Below are 20438 nucleotides of genomic sequence, written 5' to 3'. Positions count from 1 at the left end.
CAAAGATATGGAACAAGCACTGTCTTTTACCCTGACAAAGCTCTCTGCATGATCTCATCCTGTCCTCCCCTTGTCTGGCCCCAGCTTGGCTTCCTGACAAAGGTGCTGCAGCTCCAGGAGCAGGGAAAAGTTCAACAGCTTTTTAGAGCATTCAGGAAAATATTTAGATGGAAAAAAACTGCTTCTTCTTCACACACATTTTTTGGAAACAAAAAAAAAAATCAAAATCGGTCACCACTGTTTCACTAGCATAATAATGCCGAAAACAGCAGAAGGGAAGAACCACAGGCTGCAATTAAAATCCTTGCAGATCTAGGGGCTGATGTAGTTAACAGCAGAAGATTTTGGGCAAGGCTAGCATAGGGGGTCTTTTACTAAGCTGCGGTAGCGTTTTTAACTCACACTGAGACGTCCATTATATTCCTATGGGTGTCTCAGCGTTTACCGCAAGCTGATTTCTACCTCAGTTTAGTAAAAGGACCCCTTAGCGTGCAGTTTTGGGGCGCACAACTTATAAAATCAACACTAATAAGGATATTAGCTATTGTGTGCAGATGCAGAAAAATGAAAGACAGGGCGCAATGCCGGGGGAGGGGGAGGGCTTTAATGCCAAGTCTGAGGAGGTGTAAAAGGTTAGTCCATTCTTCTGCATTTATGTTAGTGAGGATTTTATCTCTGTTTCTTCTCTTTACTGCCAACATTAAGACTAGCAACTTTTTTTTGGTTCCACATAGAACATGGTACAAAATAAATAAAAACAAAATAAATAAATTGTTTGACAGTTCCCAAAATTGTTTGATGATTCCATCTTTTCAGAACGTTGGTTTAGAAACCATACATACTAAAATGTTTAGCGTTGCTGATCCAGTGTCCTGGAATAAGATGCTTTTGTATTTATGAGTGGAGGAGTCATTCCATATGTTTGAGCAACTCCTTAAAATCATATTTGTTTCAGGAGGCTTTTGGGACCTCATTATGATTAATTTTCTGACCATTCAAGTAGAACTGGAATTATCAGCCCTGGATATCAGAGAACAGATGACACAATATGATAAGACTGATTTGATATCATGTGAAATCGCATTACATGGCATGCTATGTGCTGATTTGTTTTATTTTATATTATACTAGTAAAAAAGGCCCGTTTCTGATGCAAATGAAACGGGGGCTAGCAAGGTTTTCTTCAGAGTGTGCATGTGGGAGTGTCCCTGCCCTCTGCCCTCTCTCCCTCCCCCTCCCCCCTCTGAGTCCAGTCCTTCAGTGTTAAGTTTCCTGCTGTGCTGTGTTTGTGTTACAGAGAGAGTGAGGGCATCTCTCTCCTCCCCCCACCTGAGTCCTTCACTGTTACAGAGAGAGGGATTTCATGCTGTGCTGTTTTCCTTCACTCATGGGGAAACCGGATATCTCTGGCGCTTCACACTTCCGGCTGGAGGCTTCAGGGGTTGCCTTTTATATATATAGAATATATAGATTTGGTTTTGTGCTTGTTGCTAGTTTGTTCATTCCTATCATTGACTCAGCGTTCTGTTTTTTTTTAATTTTATAAACAAAATTTAATATACCGCCCATAGGAACAACCTTCTGTGCAGTTTACAATATAAAAATATAACTAAAACTTGGTAAATAAATAAAAACAATGAAGGGGAGATGTGCTCATTCTTCTGCAGTCAAGGTTCTGCTGTAACAGCAACTTGAGCAGTGCACATAGGTTTGAGTGCAAAAAAAATGTAATTTAATTTTGGCATATATTCCACTTAACCATCAAGTTCAAGGCAGAGAACAATCGCATGTTATCAGCAGGTAATCTCCCTGTCCCTACAAGGTTCACAATCTCAGTTTTTGTACCTGAGGCAATGGAGGGTTAGGTGACTTGCCCAAGGTCACAAGGAGCTGCAGTGGGAATCAAACCCAGGAAACCGGGACTGTGGTGTTCCTAGGTTAGCTGCCACCTGGGTGGATCGCCACTGCGCCCCCCCCCAGCGCATCATCCCCGCCAGTGAATCACGATACCCCCCCCCCCCCCAAGTGCATCACTCCTGCCTCCTAGGAGTGCAGGGAGCAGTCGCACGGCTGTCGGCTCCACCAGTTCCCTGCCTGCCCTGGAACAGGAAGTCATGTCAGAGAGAGCAGGGAACCGGTGGAGCTGAGAGCTGCGCAGCTACTCCTTGCACCCCCTTGCAGCGTGTACCCGGGGCAGACCGCCCTCACCACCTCGCCCTTGGTACGCCATTGAACCAAGATCAAAGCCTGCTGCACTAACCGTTAGGCCACTTAGGTGTATCAGCATCCAGAACTGCATGAGCTGCAATGCTATTCTGCAAGATATTCATATTGTGAAAATTTTAAGCACAGAATAGCATTCCAATATATGCAGAGATGTATTTGTATGAAATTCTGTGTGCCAATACAATTTCTTTTGTGCTCACACCTGTGTGCAAGATCTAGTTGCCATTAGCGCAGAACCGTGTGCTCATGCTTCTGGTGCATTCTCCCAGGTTAGTGCACAAATTCTACGCAGGTCCTATTTGCATACAATTTGTTTACTATATCAATGCACAAAAATTTGACATTATGCTTTTGTTAGGAAGGCACAAGGCTCTAATGCAAACTTACAGCATTGACCCCCCCTAGTCAGTTTTTTTGGCTACATTTATTATGTACAGGCTACAATTTGAATCAAAAATATTTATTTATTTAACACATTTATACCCCACATTTTCCCACTTAGTTGCAGGCTCAATGTGGCTTACACAATACCGTAGAGGCAGGCTCCGGTTCGGTAAAATTCAAATACACAATATAGTAGTAGGCATATAAGAAACATAAATAAAAGCAACAAAGAAATAAAGAGGGGGTGGTGATAAAAGTCCAATACGGTCCATAGTTTTGCTGTGTCGCAGGAAGTAGAAAGTTAATTTGGGTCGGGGGGGGTGGGGTAGGCCTTCTTAAACAAGTTGGTTTCAGTGACTTCCTAAAGTTAAGATGGTTGTGGATAGATTTCACGGTTTTGGGCAAAGCGTTCCACAGTTGTGTACTTATTTAAGAAAAGCTAGATGCATAAATTTGCTGTCTCCTCTGACACCAACACTGCCTTTGTTGATTCACATACTATGATATCTACAATGTAACATTATACCACTTCCTCCTTGCCTTCCCCTTCTCCTCCCCCCCCCCCCCCCCCCCCCCCACTCCCCAGTCTGAACTATCACCTCCCTCTTTTGAGCTGAGGACTTACCTATATTACAATGAGGCATTTGGTTTTAAATGGGGCAGGTTTTTCTGCTCACCAGGCTGCTAGCAAATTGACAGGCAAGTGGGTTCTTCTGTCTATTCTCACTGCAGCACATGAGCAGGTAACTGATTTGCCTTCCCATGCCCTCTAGGTGTCAGTGCAGTCATTGAGATTTACTGCTGAAGCTTTTTGAGAACAGAAGAAGCATTTAGAAAAAGAGGATAGAAATATTATATAAGCTCTGCATTGAGACCGACCTAGTTTTGCAAATGATTTGACACCATTTTTATGGCTTCTTCCCTCCCAATACATGTTGCAAAATGGTAGTAATTCTTACACAAAACAAATAGTGAAATAAAATAAGGAAAAACAGCTTAATTTACAACTGGACATAAAACAGAATGCAACACTGACTCTGAATTGTGTACTCATAACATTTTTGTGCCACTTATGAGAGATACCAGTGTGACCACAAACAGTATCTTCTCATTTCATCAATTCTTTTAAAAAAGGCTTTGAACCAAAAAATCTCAATTTATCTTTCAGAACCAAGCAAAAATGATTTTTTTATTTAAACAATGAGCACAGGCAGACTGGCCATAATGTATTTTACAAAGAAAATAAAGGAATACCATTTTTTTTTCACATCTTTAGGAACACAACCAATAAATTTCCCTGTCCAAAAATCATTATCTTTAAAAATCTAATAGGCATGTATAAGAGTAACTCATTTTGTGACCAGAAATTCTTCTCACGTTTACAAGTCCACCATTTCAGTTTTGGTACATAGAACATACATCAATGTACTGCTACATTAGAATCAATACTTTTAACCAAGATAAATTATTTGGATTTTTCTTGTTATTCCATTGTCTTTCAAACTAGTATGCTTTAATTATTCATATAGATATAACAGAGGTGTATTTTCAAAGCACTTAGACTTTAAAAAGTTCCATAATAACCTATGGAACTAACTGCTTTCAAAATAAGCCCCTTTGTCACTGCCCTTATCTTGAATCTGTAAATACTTAGCCGAACCATAAATCTGATTAATAACATAATTATTTTTACATAATGCACCTTTGATACACTGCCTATCAGAAAACCATATTAAATTATGATTTCCAAGAACTGTGTGCGCTTCTGTGTCTCTAAACTGCTCTTCGAAGTAAACCTTGCATATTAAGTATACCATATTTACCCTTATGTCCTGTCTTATCATTGGGAATGGCTTTTGATTTCAGGGGTACTCTTCAATGTGTACCCTCTCTCTGCAAAACATAAACCACTTAGGAAAAAGTTTTTCAGTCTAAATCAGACAAACCATACTTGTGTCATCCTCCCTCATTCTCAGTTCAGATATAAACCAACTGCTGCTCTTCTAATCTAAAACATTTTAGGGTGTTCAACAAACTTCAATAAATGGGTTAAATCCTCGTTCATGCAATCATCACTCCTGGAAAAATACTTTCACAGGCCCATGGCTTACTCAAACTAAAAATGGAGAAACAACCAGAAGAAGCAAAATCCACCCTTTATAAGGTTTACCCCCCCCCCCCCCCCCCCCGTTTACAAAGCAGCACTAGCGGCTGCCATGCGGCAATGCTGACACAGCCCATTCAAAGTGAATGGGCTGTGTTGATATTGTCGCTCCAGCAGCCACTAGTGTGGCTTTGTAAATGGGGTGAGGGGGGGTTATTGTTTTAGAGAGCACATGTATTAGTGGGAATTAATACAAGAATGACTGGATGCTCCTAAAAGTATTTACAGCCAGTGAAAAATATGTGCATACCTTTAATCACAATAAGGCAATAAATGGCCACGAAAGAAAACTCTGTATATAATGAAATTCCAGAAATGCATGCTTATAATCAACACACAGCTTATTCTTACAATGTAAAAAAAACAGCAGGGTCCTTTTGCAAAGATGTGTTGGTAAATGGGCTTAACACACCCTTACTACTACTACTACTACTATTTAGCATTTCTATAGCGCTACAAGGCGTACGCAGCGCTGCACACTAAGCTTATTTCTAGAATGACCATCAAAAAGGGCTTTTTTTTCTATTTGTTGTATTTCTGTCCATGCGCTAATGTTAGCATTAGCATACAGCCATATTTTTAAAAAATCTAATACAAAAGCACTTACATCCTCCTATTAAGGAGGTGCTAAGGGCTCCCTCGTCATAGACTCACTAACCAGTGATGTCAGCACGCTAGCTGACTGGTGCATCCGTGCCCATTCTCTGCCACTAACGTTCCCCTCCCCCCCCAAAATAAGCAAAAATTAAATATTTCACACCTAATGCTCACAGATGGCAAAACCCAACGCAAAATGATTTAGCGCATCCTACGGTCTTAGGTGTGCATTAACACCCAACAAAGCTTACTAAAATGGCTCCAACATTTGATAAACCTTTCATCTATATAATCACTCAATTTTTGAGCACAAACTATGAGGGCAGTTTGTGTTTCAAGATCAGGTAGATTTCTGAGGGCTAAAAAGTACACGAAAATGCCCCGGAACATAACAGTCCTCTGCAACTGCTTTATATTTCTTTATATTTACACTGGTGGCATTTTTTCCCCAGCTTGGTAGAAACAATTTAAAGCCATACTTCACAATAGAAGCATCAATCTAAAAGGTATATTAACTGCCAACTTTAAGGTATTTAAAAAATAGATTTCAGGCACCTTGTAATCTATGTATAAATGACAAGTAGTCCATTGACAATCATCCATCAAATAATAATGTTAAATTACTGTTATTACATTCTAATGTGCAGTAGTACTAGGAAAACACATTACTCTCCGTGTTATAGTAGGCAGGGATAATTCATACATATATCCTATACAATTATGTAAACTATATACCCAAGCCTGATGATTCAACAGCTAAGGCTCTTCTTTACCCAATGGTAAGTCAAGCTGAGGTTTCGGGGTGTGCCGGGAAAAGGATTTTGGATTAGTTTTGGATTTTTTGGCTGACTTTCTCACTTTTTATTTTTTCAGTTTGTTACAGAAAGTAATACATGTAAAATGTGATTCACACATGTGCAAAATTTTTAACATTTAGAAAATCAACTTAACACATACGGTGTCCGGAAAAAAACAGGACCCCAGCATTTTTTGAGACATTTCCGAGTACTTAATTTTTCATAAGGATGTAGCTCCAGTGCATCCAGCTCGCAAATCTGTTGAACTCAATTTATGAAACCCCAGAATTCATTAAGCCAACAACTCAGTGGTGTCAAAGACTTTGTAAATGTGTCAAGGATGAAGGAGGACACTTCCCCCCCAACATATTCTATATATGGCCATATTGCACACACAACTAAATTGTTTAACAAGCCAATCGATGCTAATTGGTACTTAACCAATTAGTGGCACTAATTGGCTTTAATTACAATTAACATGCACAACTTTCCAGGCATATGCTATAACATGGTGTGCATAAATTCTAAAGCATGCAGTCGAAAAGCGGGCTTGGCCATGGACTTAGAATGAGCGGGTTGTGGACATTAAAAAAAAATATACACACTATTATAGAATACACCCGATCGGCACCTAACATAGGCGCAGGTATTTTAGGTGGCCTCAATAGGTGCGTCTAAACTTTAGTCACCAGAACAGTGCGTGAGCATATTCTATAAACTATGCATAACTTTAGGTGCAGTGTATAGAATCATGCTAACCGAGTATTTTTTTTTTCAGCGCCATATGTAGAATGCCCCCCCCCCCCCTTTGAACACAAATTATGAATTAACTAAGGGACAAAAAGCCTTTCTACTAATGTATTTTCAAAGGTCATACTATAGGGTCATTTTACTAAGTGGTAGTATGGACTAATGCATTCTTCCCGTGCGCCAAAATGCTCAGACACCCTGAGATAATTCAGGCATCTGTGCAGGTTTCCCTGGCACTAAAAAATAGTTTGTATTGTTGAGTGCTAGGGGTGTGTTTGGGGGGCAGAGAGTAGGTTCGCCCATCACTAATCAGTGCAGCTACATTGCTGCACGCCAACTGATTAGCATATGAGCCCTTTCTGCCTACTAAATAGGTGTCGGTAAGGGCTCAAGTGCTCATCGCCATGTGTAAATTTTGAAATTAGCGCCTTGCCATTAATAGAAAAATAGAAATACAGCCATTTTACAGCTGTGCTAAAAAGTGGCCTCAGCGCACAGAGAAACCCATCAACTAGTCATGGCCCCTTTTAGCGCAGCTTAGTCAAAAGGCTCCTAAATGTTTAAACAATTGCAAAGTATTTTGAAACTAAGTAAGTGGTTCCCATTTTTTTTCCAGACACCGTGTGTATTAATTCAGAGGTTTTATGTGCATAAAGGTGATTTAATATGTATTCTTTCTGTGCATAAAATTCTCTAGACAATCGGCAAAGTAAATGCACATATGGGTTACAATACAGAGCTTATAAAAACAATACAATACAATATAATGCAATTCAGGTTTTATATACTGCTAATATCCCCTGTCTAGGGTTCAGTGTGGTTTACATCATCAGTGGAAAGTTGGTACAGTAATATAAATAGAGCACTGGATGAATGTAGTCTTGTTTTTATAAGTTATAATCAAATTGCCCCACAACAACTGTAGATCTTACAATAAAAGACATAAAAACAATTAAACAACTAAAAACACAAAATCAGATGAGTACAATTATTAGAGCAAATAACCCTAAAAATTCCAGCATCTATCATAAAATTAATGCTTGGCCCATACATCAAATTCATTATTGTCTCCCAACAGGTTTTTAACAGCTTCCCAAATCTAATACAGCTAGCAGAAATTAGCTGATTTCAAGCCATGTATGTTCTGCCACTAACTGTTCTTTTCTTTATAGAGACCAACCTTCACCAATGGAGATCTGATTGAGATCTGAGGATTCTATGGCTCCTTATCCACAGTATAATCACCTTAACCAAGTTCAATTCAGACAATTAAAATCCATCCACTTGCTAATACTCTCCGCACAAGACGACAAATTCACAAAACAACCCCCCCCCCCCCGAAAATTGTCAGTTCACGATAAATGATGGATATTATGTCCCTGAATAAGGTTCCCCAAATCACATGCAGGCTAAAGTGGAGTAAGACAAGCTAAAATCCTTAGGGTGGGAGGGCAATACCTATGTCAGCCATAAAGGGACAGTGGAGGCACTTTTGAATAAAACAATGAAGGACACCCTCACCATGTCTAACGTACAGTAGGAATGGCTACTTTCCCCAATACTTCTGTTACTGATGTAATATCATGCACACTGAATACAACATACTAAACAGAACACTAGGTCCCCAGTCAACCCTAGCTCCCTAGTCCAGAAATCCTGTGATTACTGGCAACCATAAAATAGTTGGCCTGGTTTTTATTTTGGTAGGTTGCCAAATGGACACCAGGCTTCAGATCTGCTGACCTTTAGCTTATTATTGAGTTACCAAACATGTTTGGAATAAGTAATATCTGTATTAGCTATATCTTGCTTACTATGCTGCGGTTGCATTTTTAGCTCATGGTAGAAATCAGCTGGTGGTAAATGCTGAGACGCCCATAGGAATATAATGGGTGTCTCGACGTTTACCACCAGTTGATTTCTACTGCAAGCTAAAAATGGTATGACAGCTTAGTAAAAGTCCCCCTTAATGTAGTGGGCCAGGAAGCCAGGGTTCAAATCCCACTGCCAATCCTTGAGCTCTCGGTCAAGTCACTTAACTCTCCATTGCCTCAGGTACAGATAGACTGTAAGCCCTCCGGGGACAAGAAAATACCTAGTGTACCTGAATATAACTCACCCTGAGCTACCACTGAGAAAGGTGTGATCTAAATCCAAAATCCAGTACCAAGCATATTGTTAACTAATATAAAACACTACAAATGTCACTTATCTATATCATAACAGCATATCCACCATATCATAACAGCAGTAAATTCCAGGAGTCACACAAGGGCCTACATAGGAAAGAGCAGCACTGTAAACATTGCAGTGGGCACTAGAATATCAATACCCCTAATGGAAAACTAAACAAGCCAGAATTAATAGAGATTGATCCTACACAGGTATTCACAGGTATTCAGTGGTATGAGGATACGTTGTCACTTTCACACACATAGAATACAGATTTACCCTCACGAAGTATAAAATAAGTAACTACAAACTAAAAATAGAAACACATATTTGCTATACAAGTCTTTGGTTTGTACATTTTGAATGCTATAAAAAATGTAAAAAAAAAACACTAAAACATAGACAAAAATTAAACTGAACCCCAAGAAGCCAAACTGTACAAACAATGCAACACCAGAGACATAGCAAAAAATAAAGATAGCACATGTAAATTTAAAAAAAACTGACATTTTCCAAACGCTAGATTACAAATTAACAAATAAACAATATGGACAGAAGGTGATACCACTTTGTTGGACCAACAAAATACTTTTTTTAAAATTAGCTTTTAGAGGCCAAAACCTCCTTGCTCAGGTCAGCTTTCCATCTCTTGCCATCACCCCAACCCTCCCATTCCCCCTATTCTCTTCCCCTTTAATCCAGCATCTTCCCCCCCCCCCCTCTCCCCTCTTTACATGAACTCTGTTCTACACAAACAAACACATTAAAAACTATCTGCAGTAAATCGGAACACAGCAAATTCCTTGCATACTATAAAACAAGTGGTAGGTAGGCAAAATTTATATTGCATCACTTCTTTCGAGACGAACTGGTCAATGATCATTTAATTTTCCTTACCGGCTGATTTTGGAGTGAATTTGTCCCTGTTGGCTGCACATACGGCCAGCAGCCTATATCCAAGATCAAGGTCAAACCCTTGCTGTGCAGCAACTCTGCTTACAACCTAGAAACAGAATGTAAAAGATCAAACTAACACCTAAGAAGCATATTCTTCCAAGAAAAAGAATTGGTATTTTGGATCCACACAATTTTATCAGCATTTAGAAAACAATGATTGGTGAAACAGCGATGCTATTAAACAACTTTAACAAACACAATTCAATTACATTTACCTAAGGGTGATGTTCGTTTTATTGTTTTACTGCCTCTTTTGAGTAGGAGTTGAGGCAGTTGACATACAACTGTACAGGTACTTGCACAGTCCCTAATGGGCTCACAATCTAAGTAGCATATTGTACTTGGGGCAGTGGGGGACTAAGTGACTTGCGCAGGGTCACACGGAGCTGCAGAGGGAAATGAACCCAGTTCCCCAGGATCTCAACCCACTGCTGACCATTAGGCAGCAGTGGGAATCTTATCACAGTTTTGCCGTTCTATAAGGAGTGGCCTAATGGTTAGTGCAGCAGGTTGCAGACCTGGGGAACTGGGTTAGTGACTGGGACCATGCATCAGAATTGAAATCAGAAAGCAACTTACCCCCCCCCCCCCCCCCCCCCCCCACCGGTGTGATCTTCTCTTCCTTCCCACCCCAAACAGGTAGGCAGAACAGTACTTCTACTTCTTACGTGCATTGCAGCTGCATGCTCCTCTGGTCAGCTTTAATCTGAAGCCTGAACTGCACAGGGCCCAAGATCTTCAGACTTCAGAATGAAGTCAGAAAAGGATGCAGCAAATACAAGTACATACTACGTCTCTCCTACTAGTGAGCGAGAGGGGGGAGAGGAAAACATTAACAAGGAAGTGGAGAAAGGGAAGGAGGAGAAAGCAGCAACTCAGCAGTACTGTTCATAATTTCTTCCAAACTCTTGACAAACAATAGGAAATGGGAGATCTGTATTATATAAGATATTTATGCAATGTGTTCACTTCTTAGTCATACTAAAAGGAGGACACATTGTCAGATTTAACCACACAAATAACTTTTTGAGAGTCATCCTCTATATACAGCGCCAACAATTAAAATTGATATTCTGGATTTCGGTGCTCCTGAACAATGGTACATGATTTATTAAAGAATTGCCTGTTCTCGATAAAGGCTGGGGGACTTACACCAGATACGGTCAGCAGAAGTAGATATGAAGTGTACCACCCCTTTAAAACCATAGTGTGGTCATAGAGAAAACTGGAACCCCAATGGTACTCCCAGACAGTTTGAAAAAAGTGAAGTAGAGAACAATAGATAATCCAATCTGGAGTAAACCTGATGAGGGTGAGAGTAAAAGGTGAAATCATGATCACCAGGGTGAAAGGCCCAACAACCATCTACCAACCCTGCATAAAAAAATTAACTCCCTTTTGCGTGAAATCTTTGGAAGGCTGCCTTGCTGTGCAGGAGAGGGTCTAGTTACTCAGGGAGATGTGTTGCGGATGGGGAGGGCATCAGTTTCCCTCCTTTGCTCAACTCCAAGAGCATGGGCATATTCCCCGAGCTCAATATTACTGCTCGAGACGCCTGGAGAGGGTAGAGATCCGGAGGCGTCTTATGGGCCGGAAGTCACCCTGAGTCCCGACTGTAGAGTTCGCCCCTCACAGCCGCTAATTAGCAATTCGCCGCTGTCAGTGATAAGGACTCCACTGCAAGGAAGCGCAGACGAGACCAGACGCCGAGAAGCTCTTAAGCAGCCAGCGTCAGGCAAGGGATCAACGGTTTCTCCAGATTCACAGCTTGAAGCAGCAGGAATTTCATCTAATGTGAGTGATCCGACTGTAGCAGATAGTGAGCAAGAAGTAAGTCCTCAGACACAAGACTTGGTGCCTTCCTCACAATTTTCTTCTTTTCTGAGTAGTAAACCAGCTAAAGTGACCCTGGACACTCTTTGGGTCCTAATTGCAAACCTGGGTAAGAAGCTATGTCCTCAAGTTCAAAAATTAGAACAACGAATTGCCTCTCAAGAGAAAACGTTTGGAAATAGTTGACTCTGAATATAAGCAATTAAAGGTATGGGGTGAAAAACAGGAGAAAGAAATGGAAAATATACAGAAGATACAGGAAGTTATAATTAAAGATTCAACTGATCTCTGTAGGAAGATAGAGACATTGGGGAATATAACAAGAGCTAATAACTTACGTTTTTTGAATTTCCCAAAAAGCTCCTAGCTGTTAAAATGTTATATCAAAGAAATCTTAGGGGGTTTTGAAGACAATATACCCCCGTTTTCTCAAGTCTATTACTTGCCAGAAAATATTTTAGAGGGTCAGCAAAAAGATTTGGTTCAGGACAATTTACCTTTGAATGTTTCGGACATTTTGAAGTCCTCTGATACTGAAATTGCGACATTGTCAACAGTCCTTGTAACTGTTACTCTTGTGCCAGATAAAGGCTGGCTGATGAAATTATTCTTCAAAAATAGACAAAAATCTTTTTTGGGTTTTAAAGTCCAAATTTTCCCAGATGTAACAAGGGAGACCCAAAAAAAACGTCGACAATTTCTTTTACTTAAACCAGGTGTTCTTCAGATAGGCGCTACATTTTGTGATATCTCTGTGTAGTTAGGCATCAAGATGTAAAATATATCTTTTCTGAGCCTTCTCAACTCACTGTTTTTCTTGCAGGTAAATGGATCATGGGGTAAATAGCTCTAATTATAAAGGGGGGGGGGGGGTTTCCTAGTATTTCAGGGCTAAATCTTTAATTAAAATTTCCTTTTTACTCCACCATATGTAACCTTGAATCCAAAGTTGTGGACTTGAGTTAAGCTACCTTAATGGATACGTTTAATGATAAGAAGGAAAATTGAACTAATTATGTTGGATAGCTATACTTTCCTGTACAAGAGATTTCTTGGTTGGAAAATTTGAAATGTTAATAAAAAAATTTATTTTGTAAAATTAAAAAAAAAACACGCTACATCCTACACGGGCTATGTTTCAGTGTAAAGCCTTCTTTAGTGGTCTATAGGTAATAACAAAATATAATATCAGACCAAAGCAAAATCAAAACATAAGTAGAAACAAAGCAACAAAACAGACAAAGAAGAAAAGCCACAATATAAAAAACATTAAGTGTGATGTGTTGTGAAGACACCAATAATCAGCTTACCTAGTACCTTGTTGCAACAATTAAGGGAGACTGGTATAGGTGGCACTGTTTATGACTGGTTCAAATCTTTTTTTGTCTATGAGACAGTTTAATGTGATCAATGGAAATGACTGTTCTTTTTTCATGAATATTTAATCTGGAGTGCCATAGGGATCAACTCTTTGTACTACTTTTTAAATATCTTTTTGAAACCATTATGTGTTTTACTGGGGACGCTTGGCCTCTATTATAGAATTCATGCTGTTTATGTCCAGTATATTTTTTAAGTGGAACAACTTTTTCAAAGACAACTGATTTTTAATTTTCTCTTTACAAACAGTAAATCCAATCGTTTAAAACTGAATATGAAAAAGATGCAGGTGATATTTTTGAATATTTATACTACTACTACTTAACATTTCTAAAGCGCTACTAGGGTTACGCAGCGCTGTACAATTTAACATAGAAGGACAGTCCCTGCTCAAAGAGCTTACAATCTAAAGGACAAGTGAACAGTCAGTCCGATAGGGGCAGTCAAATTGGAGCAGTCTAGATATCCAGTTCTGTCTTTCCCCAAATCTTGTGCAAGTGGAGATACAGAGATTAATTTTGCTCAAAAGATTAAATCGTTAGGGGTGATTTTAAATCAGGCACTGACAATGCAAGAACTAAAATGCACAATAATCTAAACTGTTTTTATGAAACTAAAAATGATTAGACGTTTAAAGGAGTTTCAACCAGCAATTTTCAAATGGGGTAAATGATTTTTGGGAACTGCCCTCATCACACACACAGCAACATTTAATATTTAAAAGTACGGCCCCTCTGAAGGGACACCACCTTGTAGTGGTGGAGGGGCTTCTGTGTTTCAATGACTCAGAGGGCTATGCTGAAGAGTTACCCATATCAGACAGGCCTCTGAGTAGAAACCAGACAAAGAGTGTCCCAAACTGGGAGAGTGGTAGGATGGTGACCTGAAGTTCGTATGCCCAGCGGCCCAGCTGCCCTCTGAAGTTTTGTCTTCTTTATGTAAATTCCCTCTCTGCAATTGCACTTTCCTTAACTGAAAGGGAACAACTGGCGGTCAGCCGCTGATGGCCAGCGTTTTGTTCCCTGAGCAGCAAGTGTGGGACCGCTGCATGCAGAGCCGGTCTTAGCAAGTGCGGGGCCCTGTGCAGACCAATTTGGTGGTGCCCCATCCTAGCCCCGCCGTAGCTCCGCCCCCACCCTAGCCCCACCCCATTGATAAGATTATTCCATTTTTAGAAATTTTTTTTATTTATGAAATTTCAAATAAAGACAAATGAAGCTAAACTTGTACAAAAAAACTGATTGAAATAATAAGCACAATGCTATCATGAAACCTCCCCTCCCCAGAAGTGGAGTGGCCAAGCCGCGGGATCATCACGAATGATGCAGACGGTCGTCCGAGGCGAGCGGAGGTCGGAGCAGAGGCAGAGCGGGGCCCCCTTAGGCGCGGGGCCCTATGCGGCCGCCTTGGTCGCCTCTGCCTAAGACCGGCCCTGGCTGCATGTCGAACTGCCCACAGATGAAAGGGTTGGCGAGTTCTTTGATTAGCGCCGGCGAAGGAGCGTTGACACTCTTGGACCTGGAAAAACAACTCCATCACTCCCGAATTATTCAACCACCATGTCCAAAGGAGTGGAGGAGTGAGTTAGAGGCATATGCTGAAACGGAAGATGTTTACAGCAGAACCCAAATCGGCAGAACCACTCCTAAACACCTCAAGAGAAATCACCTTGGAGTTTTTTGCTTCCATGGAGGTTACATTGAATGCCATCTGGAAGGCGCTTCAGGACCTGATGGTGGTAGTAAATAACTTTGTTTCAGATATAATCTTATTGGAGAGTTACATGGACAATTTGACTAAACCCTTTGAGAGTGAAAAATTGATATAATAAATGAAGTTCTACACAAGCTAGAAGTGGTTATGATCCTGAAAATGATAATGGACCAGAAACTTTGAATGATAAGGTGGATGTTATTGTGGATGATTAATGTCGAGATTATTGTTTTTCCCAGAGTTCCAGGTATGACTCCTAAAGTTTTCCTCAGAAATATTTCCTTAATTATTACTTCGAAAGGAGTGAAGCCTGTGAAAACTGGGATTGCTTTAATCAGTGGGATTTGAATTAGAGACTCAAGTATATGTATTGTTAAATGATTTCTGGTTTTTAAAAGAGAGAGAATGTAATCAGATGTATTATTTCTAACTAAAATCTGAACAATAAGTATGTTCTCAATGAAATGAATTGACTATACACCGTATTTGGTCTTGAAGAAGCCAACCAGATGATCAATGTGGAATAATGAATTAGATGAGTAATATCTGGGGATAATCAGGTTAATACCATGTTTTCTTTTTTTCTGTTTACTGTTTAATTGATCTCCTTGTCTTATCTCACTCTCCCTATTTTTCTTCACTTTGTGGTCTAAGAAAGAAAAAAGATTGTATATAATCCATATATCTAGTTGGGATTGTTTTCTTCTTATCTTGTATTAATGTGCAGTCATCTCTGTATTACTGTTTGCAAGTGACCCTTGTAAAATGAAAAATTATAAATAAATGATTTAAAAAATATTTAAAAGTACAATGTCTAATTATGCATGTTTACAGGATTGTTAAGGCCATGGTCAGGAATGACTGAATGTCTCAAAGCAGTAACTGGTATAAATTTGGTTAGTAACCGGTATAAATTTGGGCAACAACTATCTGAAAATACCAAGTGTCAACATCGATCAAAAACTATACTATTTCACCAAATCCTGTATTTCTTATGGATGTATTTTTTTTTTTTATATATTTATGTTTTTATATATGGGAGAAAAAGGCCTCAGAAACTTCTTGGAAGGGGGTCAACATTCAAAGTGATTTAACCAGCTAAATCCCTTGTGTGAGGCTATCCATATGTAACTAGCTGCTTTTTTACATGTGTAAAAGCAGCTAGTTACATATGGGGATTCTTCTACTAGCCAACCCTTAGTAAACTGCATTTAATACTCATGCATCACGTACGTGACAACTTACACCTTGCTCTCTGTAGGTAAATTAAAGGAAAACAGTTCAAACAGGACCAGTGGGAAAACTAATATTCCTCTTTCTCAATTAGAATAAATTATTTACAGATGCATTTTATCACCCAGTTGTGCCTGCTCAATTTAATTTCAGTTTGTGACTTACTGAAGTACAACAATATGCTGAAATATTCCAAATAATACCCCTATTAAGCCTAGTCCCAAAGGATACAATTTTTTCCACAGTTGATTGTACTGAAATTGTCACAGAACAAATTTCACTGTGCCAGGTATTATTACAAAATTATATATATACTATCACAATTACATTCAACAAGGTAAAGCGATGTTCTATCTTTAACAAGTCTTTTCAGTAGACAGCAGGACTGATAAGACATACAAATGGGTAATTTAATCGGATGGCACCAGGATGACGTTCCTCGCCCAGAGCTCAGAACTTAGGGCCAGATGCACTAAACTTCACGAGCCAGCAACATGGTGAGCAAGTAGTAAAACAAGACATGTACAAAAGGGTTCTCCGAGCCATTTTCCTGTCACAGTAGCAGCTAACGAAAACAGAATGCAAATGATCAAAAAGTTATTATAATGAGCTAATTAGTATTATAATGTGCACACAAGGCAGATGCACAGCCGTTTTCTGACCCCATGCACCATGGAAACCCTAACGGGAGGTCTGCACCTCTCGTTAATGCCTGGCTGGGGCTGCTGTGAGCGGGACCCATGCAAAGATCAAGGGAGACCAATGGGAAGAGGAGGACGCCCATCGCAAAAATCGGAAGAAAAAAAAAAGTCCAAGTGCTCATCAGGGACATCCTTTCAAGTGCCTAACATTTGGGACATCCTTTCAAGTGCCTAACACTTGGACATCCTTTCAAGTGCCTAACACTTGGACGTCCTTCACTCAAAAAAAAAAAAAAAGGACGTCCCTGACGAGCACTTGAACATTTTTTTTTCTTCAGATTTTGTGATGGGCGTCCTTCTCTTGGATGTGTCTTTCTTACGACTAAGGTGCCCAAAATGACCACCACCGGAGAGGATCGGGAATCGGGACGTGCAAGGACATCCAAATCAAAACTATTTGGATGTCCCTTTCGATTATGCCCCTCCAGGGGCAGCTAAACGCGCTGTGAATGGCTGAGAGAGACCTGGAGGGGCATAATCGAAAGAGACATCCAAATAGTTTTGATTTGAGCATCCTTGCATGTCCCGATCCCCGATTCTCTCCCTCTGCTGTACAATGCCCGGCAATATATTGGTTGTAGACGTCTATTATACAGGCAGCTTGTCTGTGTGTATGAAGCTGTCTTTGGGATGCGCAGAGTATCCAGCATAACGCTTGGCTGCTCTGCGCATGCTCAGCTGGCCGACTGGCTTCCCCTCCTTAGGGAGGAAATTGCGTGCAAATGAACTAACAGTGAGCAGCTCATTTGCATGCGATTTCCTTCATGCATGCCCATTTTTTTTCGATTTGCTAAGGGATCGGTATGGGAAGGGCTCTTTCCAAGGAGTTACTGTATCTGGCTGTTAGTGTAAAGCTCTGAGCATGCATAGCACTTCCCACGTATGTGACCTCCTCAGCTCCTCAGAGTTAGCAGGAGGAGGGGGTCATGTAGTGCTAATGATGCTATAGCAATGGAGACACAAGTGCCCCAGCCAGAGGATTCTGGATTGTCTGAGCATGGAGAGGTCAGTCTGTCAGAGAGTGAGTCTGTTGTAAGAGATCATGGGGCAGGTGAGCAGGGAGAAAGGGACAGAGGGTAATGCTGTGCAAGGTGGCATTTGGTTAAGAAATTGTGGGATAAGAAAGTTTTGGAAGAGGATGGATAAAGAAAAGCACCTGCTTAGGAATGAAGACAACAGTCCATTGCACGCCTGGGAGTCTGATTCTTTAGATTCAAAGGAATTCTGGAGATTGGGACCTAGCCTAGAAGGGGGGGAGTTGTCTAGTGCTGGGGGGTGAGGAGGAGGTTGGGTGTCTTGCAAGGTGCACATTGTGTGCAACATCCCGATTGGATTGTCAGGTGCCTCGGAAGTTGAAGCAAAACATTTTATAAGGATTCTGATGAGGGGATAGATAGAAAGAAAGGGGACAGAGGGAAAGAAGAGAGCAAAAATAAGGCTGCTATCGTGCAGAAGACAATTTTAATTGGTTTTTGACTTTTAACATTTTCTCGAGTTTCTTGGGGGCGACTAAGCTGTCATTATTCCTAGGTGAGCTTGACTAATCGGAGGGTGATTTGGTGCTCTGATAATATATAATGGAGGCCTCTTGAACAAATTGTTACAGCATATAGTTCCATGTTGCTTATTTCTGAATCTGTCTAAGTCTGCCAAACACATTCCTGGTGTTGCTGATGATATTGCCACTGCTCTTTCATTTCCAGGGGCTTTGGTTTCAAGCTTTGGCGCCCCTTGCAATCATGCAGAAGTTATTAGAAGCTTGCTAGACTCTTCATTATCAGCTAGCACTTAGTAGTACTATGAGGGAGGATGGAAGAGACTTTGATTGTTTCTGCGCAAGCATGGGAGACCTTCATTTCCTTTGAGTCCAGTTCTGGAATTCTTCCAACTGGCTCATTTGAATAGCTGGTTGAGCAACTCAGTGGCTTCTGCTTTGGCCACTGTGCATTTTCTCTGTAGATTAGTGGGATGGGTAGATCCTGTTGCTTACTTTTGGTATGGAAGATGCTGCATGGTTATGCTAGATCTGGGCTGAATTTGGGCATGAACTGGTTTATCTTTCTATTCTTTAAAAGGAGCTGCAGAGTTTGATTTGGGCCGTCCAAAATGTGGCTTCTTCTGACTGTGAAGTACTTCTGTTTCAAGATGCATTTTTTTTGTTGCATTCTATGGAGTCTTGAAAGTGGATGAGTCGGTAGTAAAGGCTAAAGATGATACTGGACAGATGGGTCTCTAGGGGGTGATATGAGCATGTCAGAGGTACAGATGCATTTGAAGATTCATCACTCCAAGACAGATCAGATGGGGAAAGGGTCCTGGGTGATTTTACAGCAGGTACCAGGGTTACCAGGTCCTTGGAGGTGTGCTAAAGCATATCTGTTGATATGCACAGCTTATGTTATATTTTGGTTAGCTCATCAAGATCGGTATCTAACTAAATTTAAGCCCTTAAGAAATGCTTGGCATGATGTAAGTTTGACCCAAAGCTTTATGGGTCCCATTTCTTTTTGTATAGTAGCAGCCACTAATGTGGCGGAGCTGGGTACGAGGCCCACATTGATTAAGAGGGTGGGTAATTGTGTTCTAATGTATACCACAATATGTGAGCTGAGGATTGGTTATCTGATAATTTCTTTTGCAAAGTCTGTCCTACTGGAGATTTGTGCATAGCTCTGTAGACGTTCTTTTATTTTCTGGGCACAGAAGTAAGTGCATCAATTTTGCTGGGAACCTCATCTTGGCTTGAAACTGCTGGGTATAAGGATTAGATGCCTGATATGCGAGGCATGTTGTGGAAGCAGTTATCACGTCCACAAACAAGACATTTTTAACCCCTTATTTTTTTAATTCATTTTGGCAGTAATGACATTTGTCACATTAAGTGTGTGGCACTTATTCGCCTGATGAAATGAGTGTTATTGGTGACCAAGTACTGTTATATCTGAGTACTTGGATCACTGGGTCATAGATTATTCCTGGGATTGTGTGGAGGAATGCCAGGGATGTTCATGCTATTGAGAAGCTTTGGCATAGACTGAACGCTGAGGTATCTCATTTACGAGTGCTTTGAGGGATTTAATGCTTGCACATGATTTGTTAAAAGTAGATTGTCCAGGCCTCTTTTGCTCAGATGGGGTACATTTATCTGTTACTGATTGGATATATTTTTGTCCTCGGTCCAAGAACTGGTGAAAGCATGTATGCAACTTAACTGGTCATTTGCCCCAGTTGGGGGATGGGTATAGTAACAAATTAGACTGATATCGCTGCTGGCAGGTTGGGGGGTGATATCATCTCAGTAAAAGGGGCCTGTCAAAGGGATCTGAGAGTTGTTATCATATCTTATTGGGGGGGGGGGGTGAGGTAGTTTGGACCCATGTACAACATGCAAGTGCACATATCCTATATAATAAAACGCACCTCCAATGTTCTGAAGCCGAGAAAGTGAAGCCTGAAGCATCCGTGTGCTCTGAAAGGATGCATCCATCTCATGAAGTGAAGTACTGTACTTACGTCACATGCAAAAGCTGA

General features: G+C 40.5%; 1 protein-coding gene across 1 annotated transcript in view; it reads right to left on the bottom strand.

Annotated features, from left to right (window-relative positions):
* Positions 1-20438, bottom strand: part of ZMIZ1 (zinc finger MIZ-type containing 1) — a 1052488-nt gene that overhangs the window by 330831 nt on the left and 701219 nt on the right. Inside the window, 1 exon segment of the mRNA XM_030203240.1 lies at positions 9988-10093. Coding sequence (XP_030059100.1) covers positions 9988-10093 — 106 coding nt within the window.

This window comes from Microcaecilia unicolor, chromosome 5 (genome assembly GCF_901765095.1).
Source record: "Microcaecilia unicolor chromosome 5, aMicUni1.1, whole genome shotgun sequence".
In the NCBI taxonomy this organism is placed as follows: Eukaryota; Metazoa; Chordata; class Amphibia; order Gymnophiona; family Siphonopidae; genus Microcaecilia; species Microcaecilia unicolor.
The sequence above is the reverse complement of the archived record's forward strand: the minus strand, read 5'-3'. Positions and strand labels throughout refer to the sequence as shown.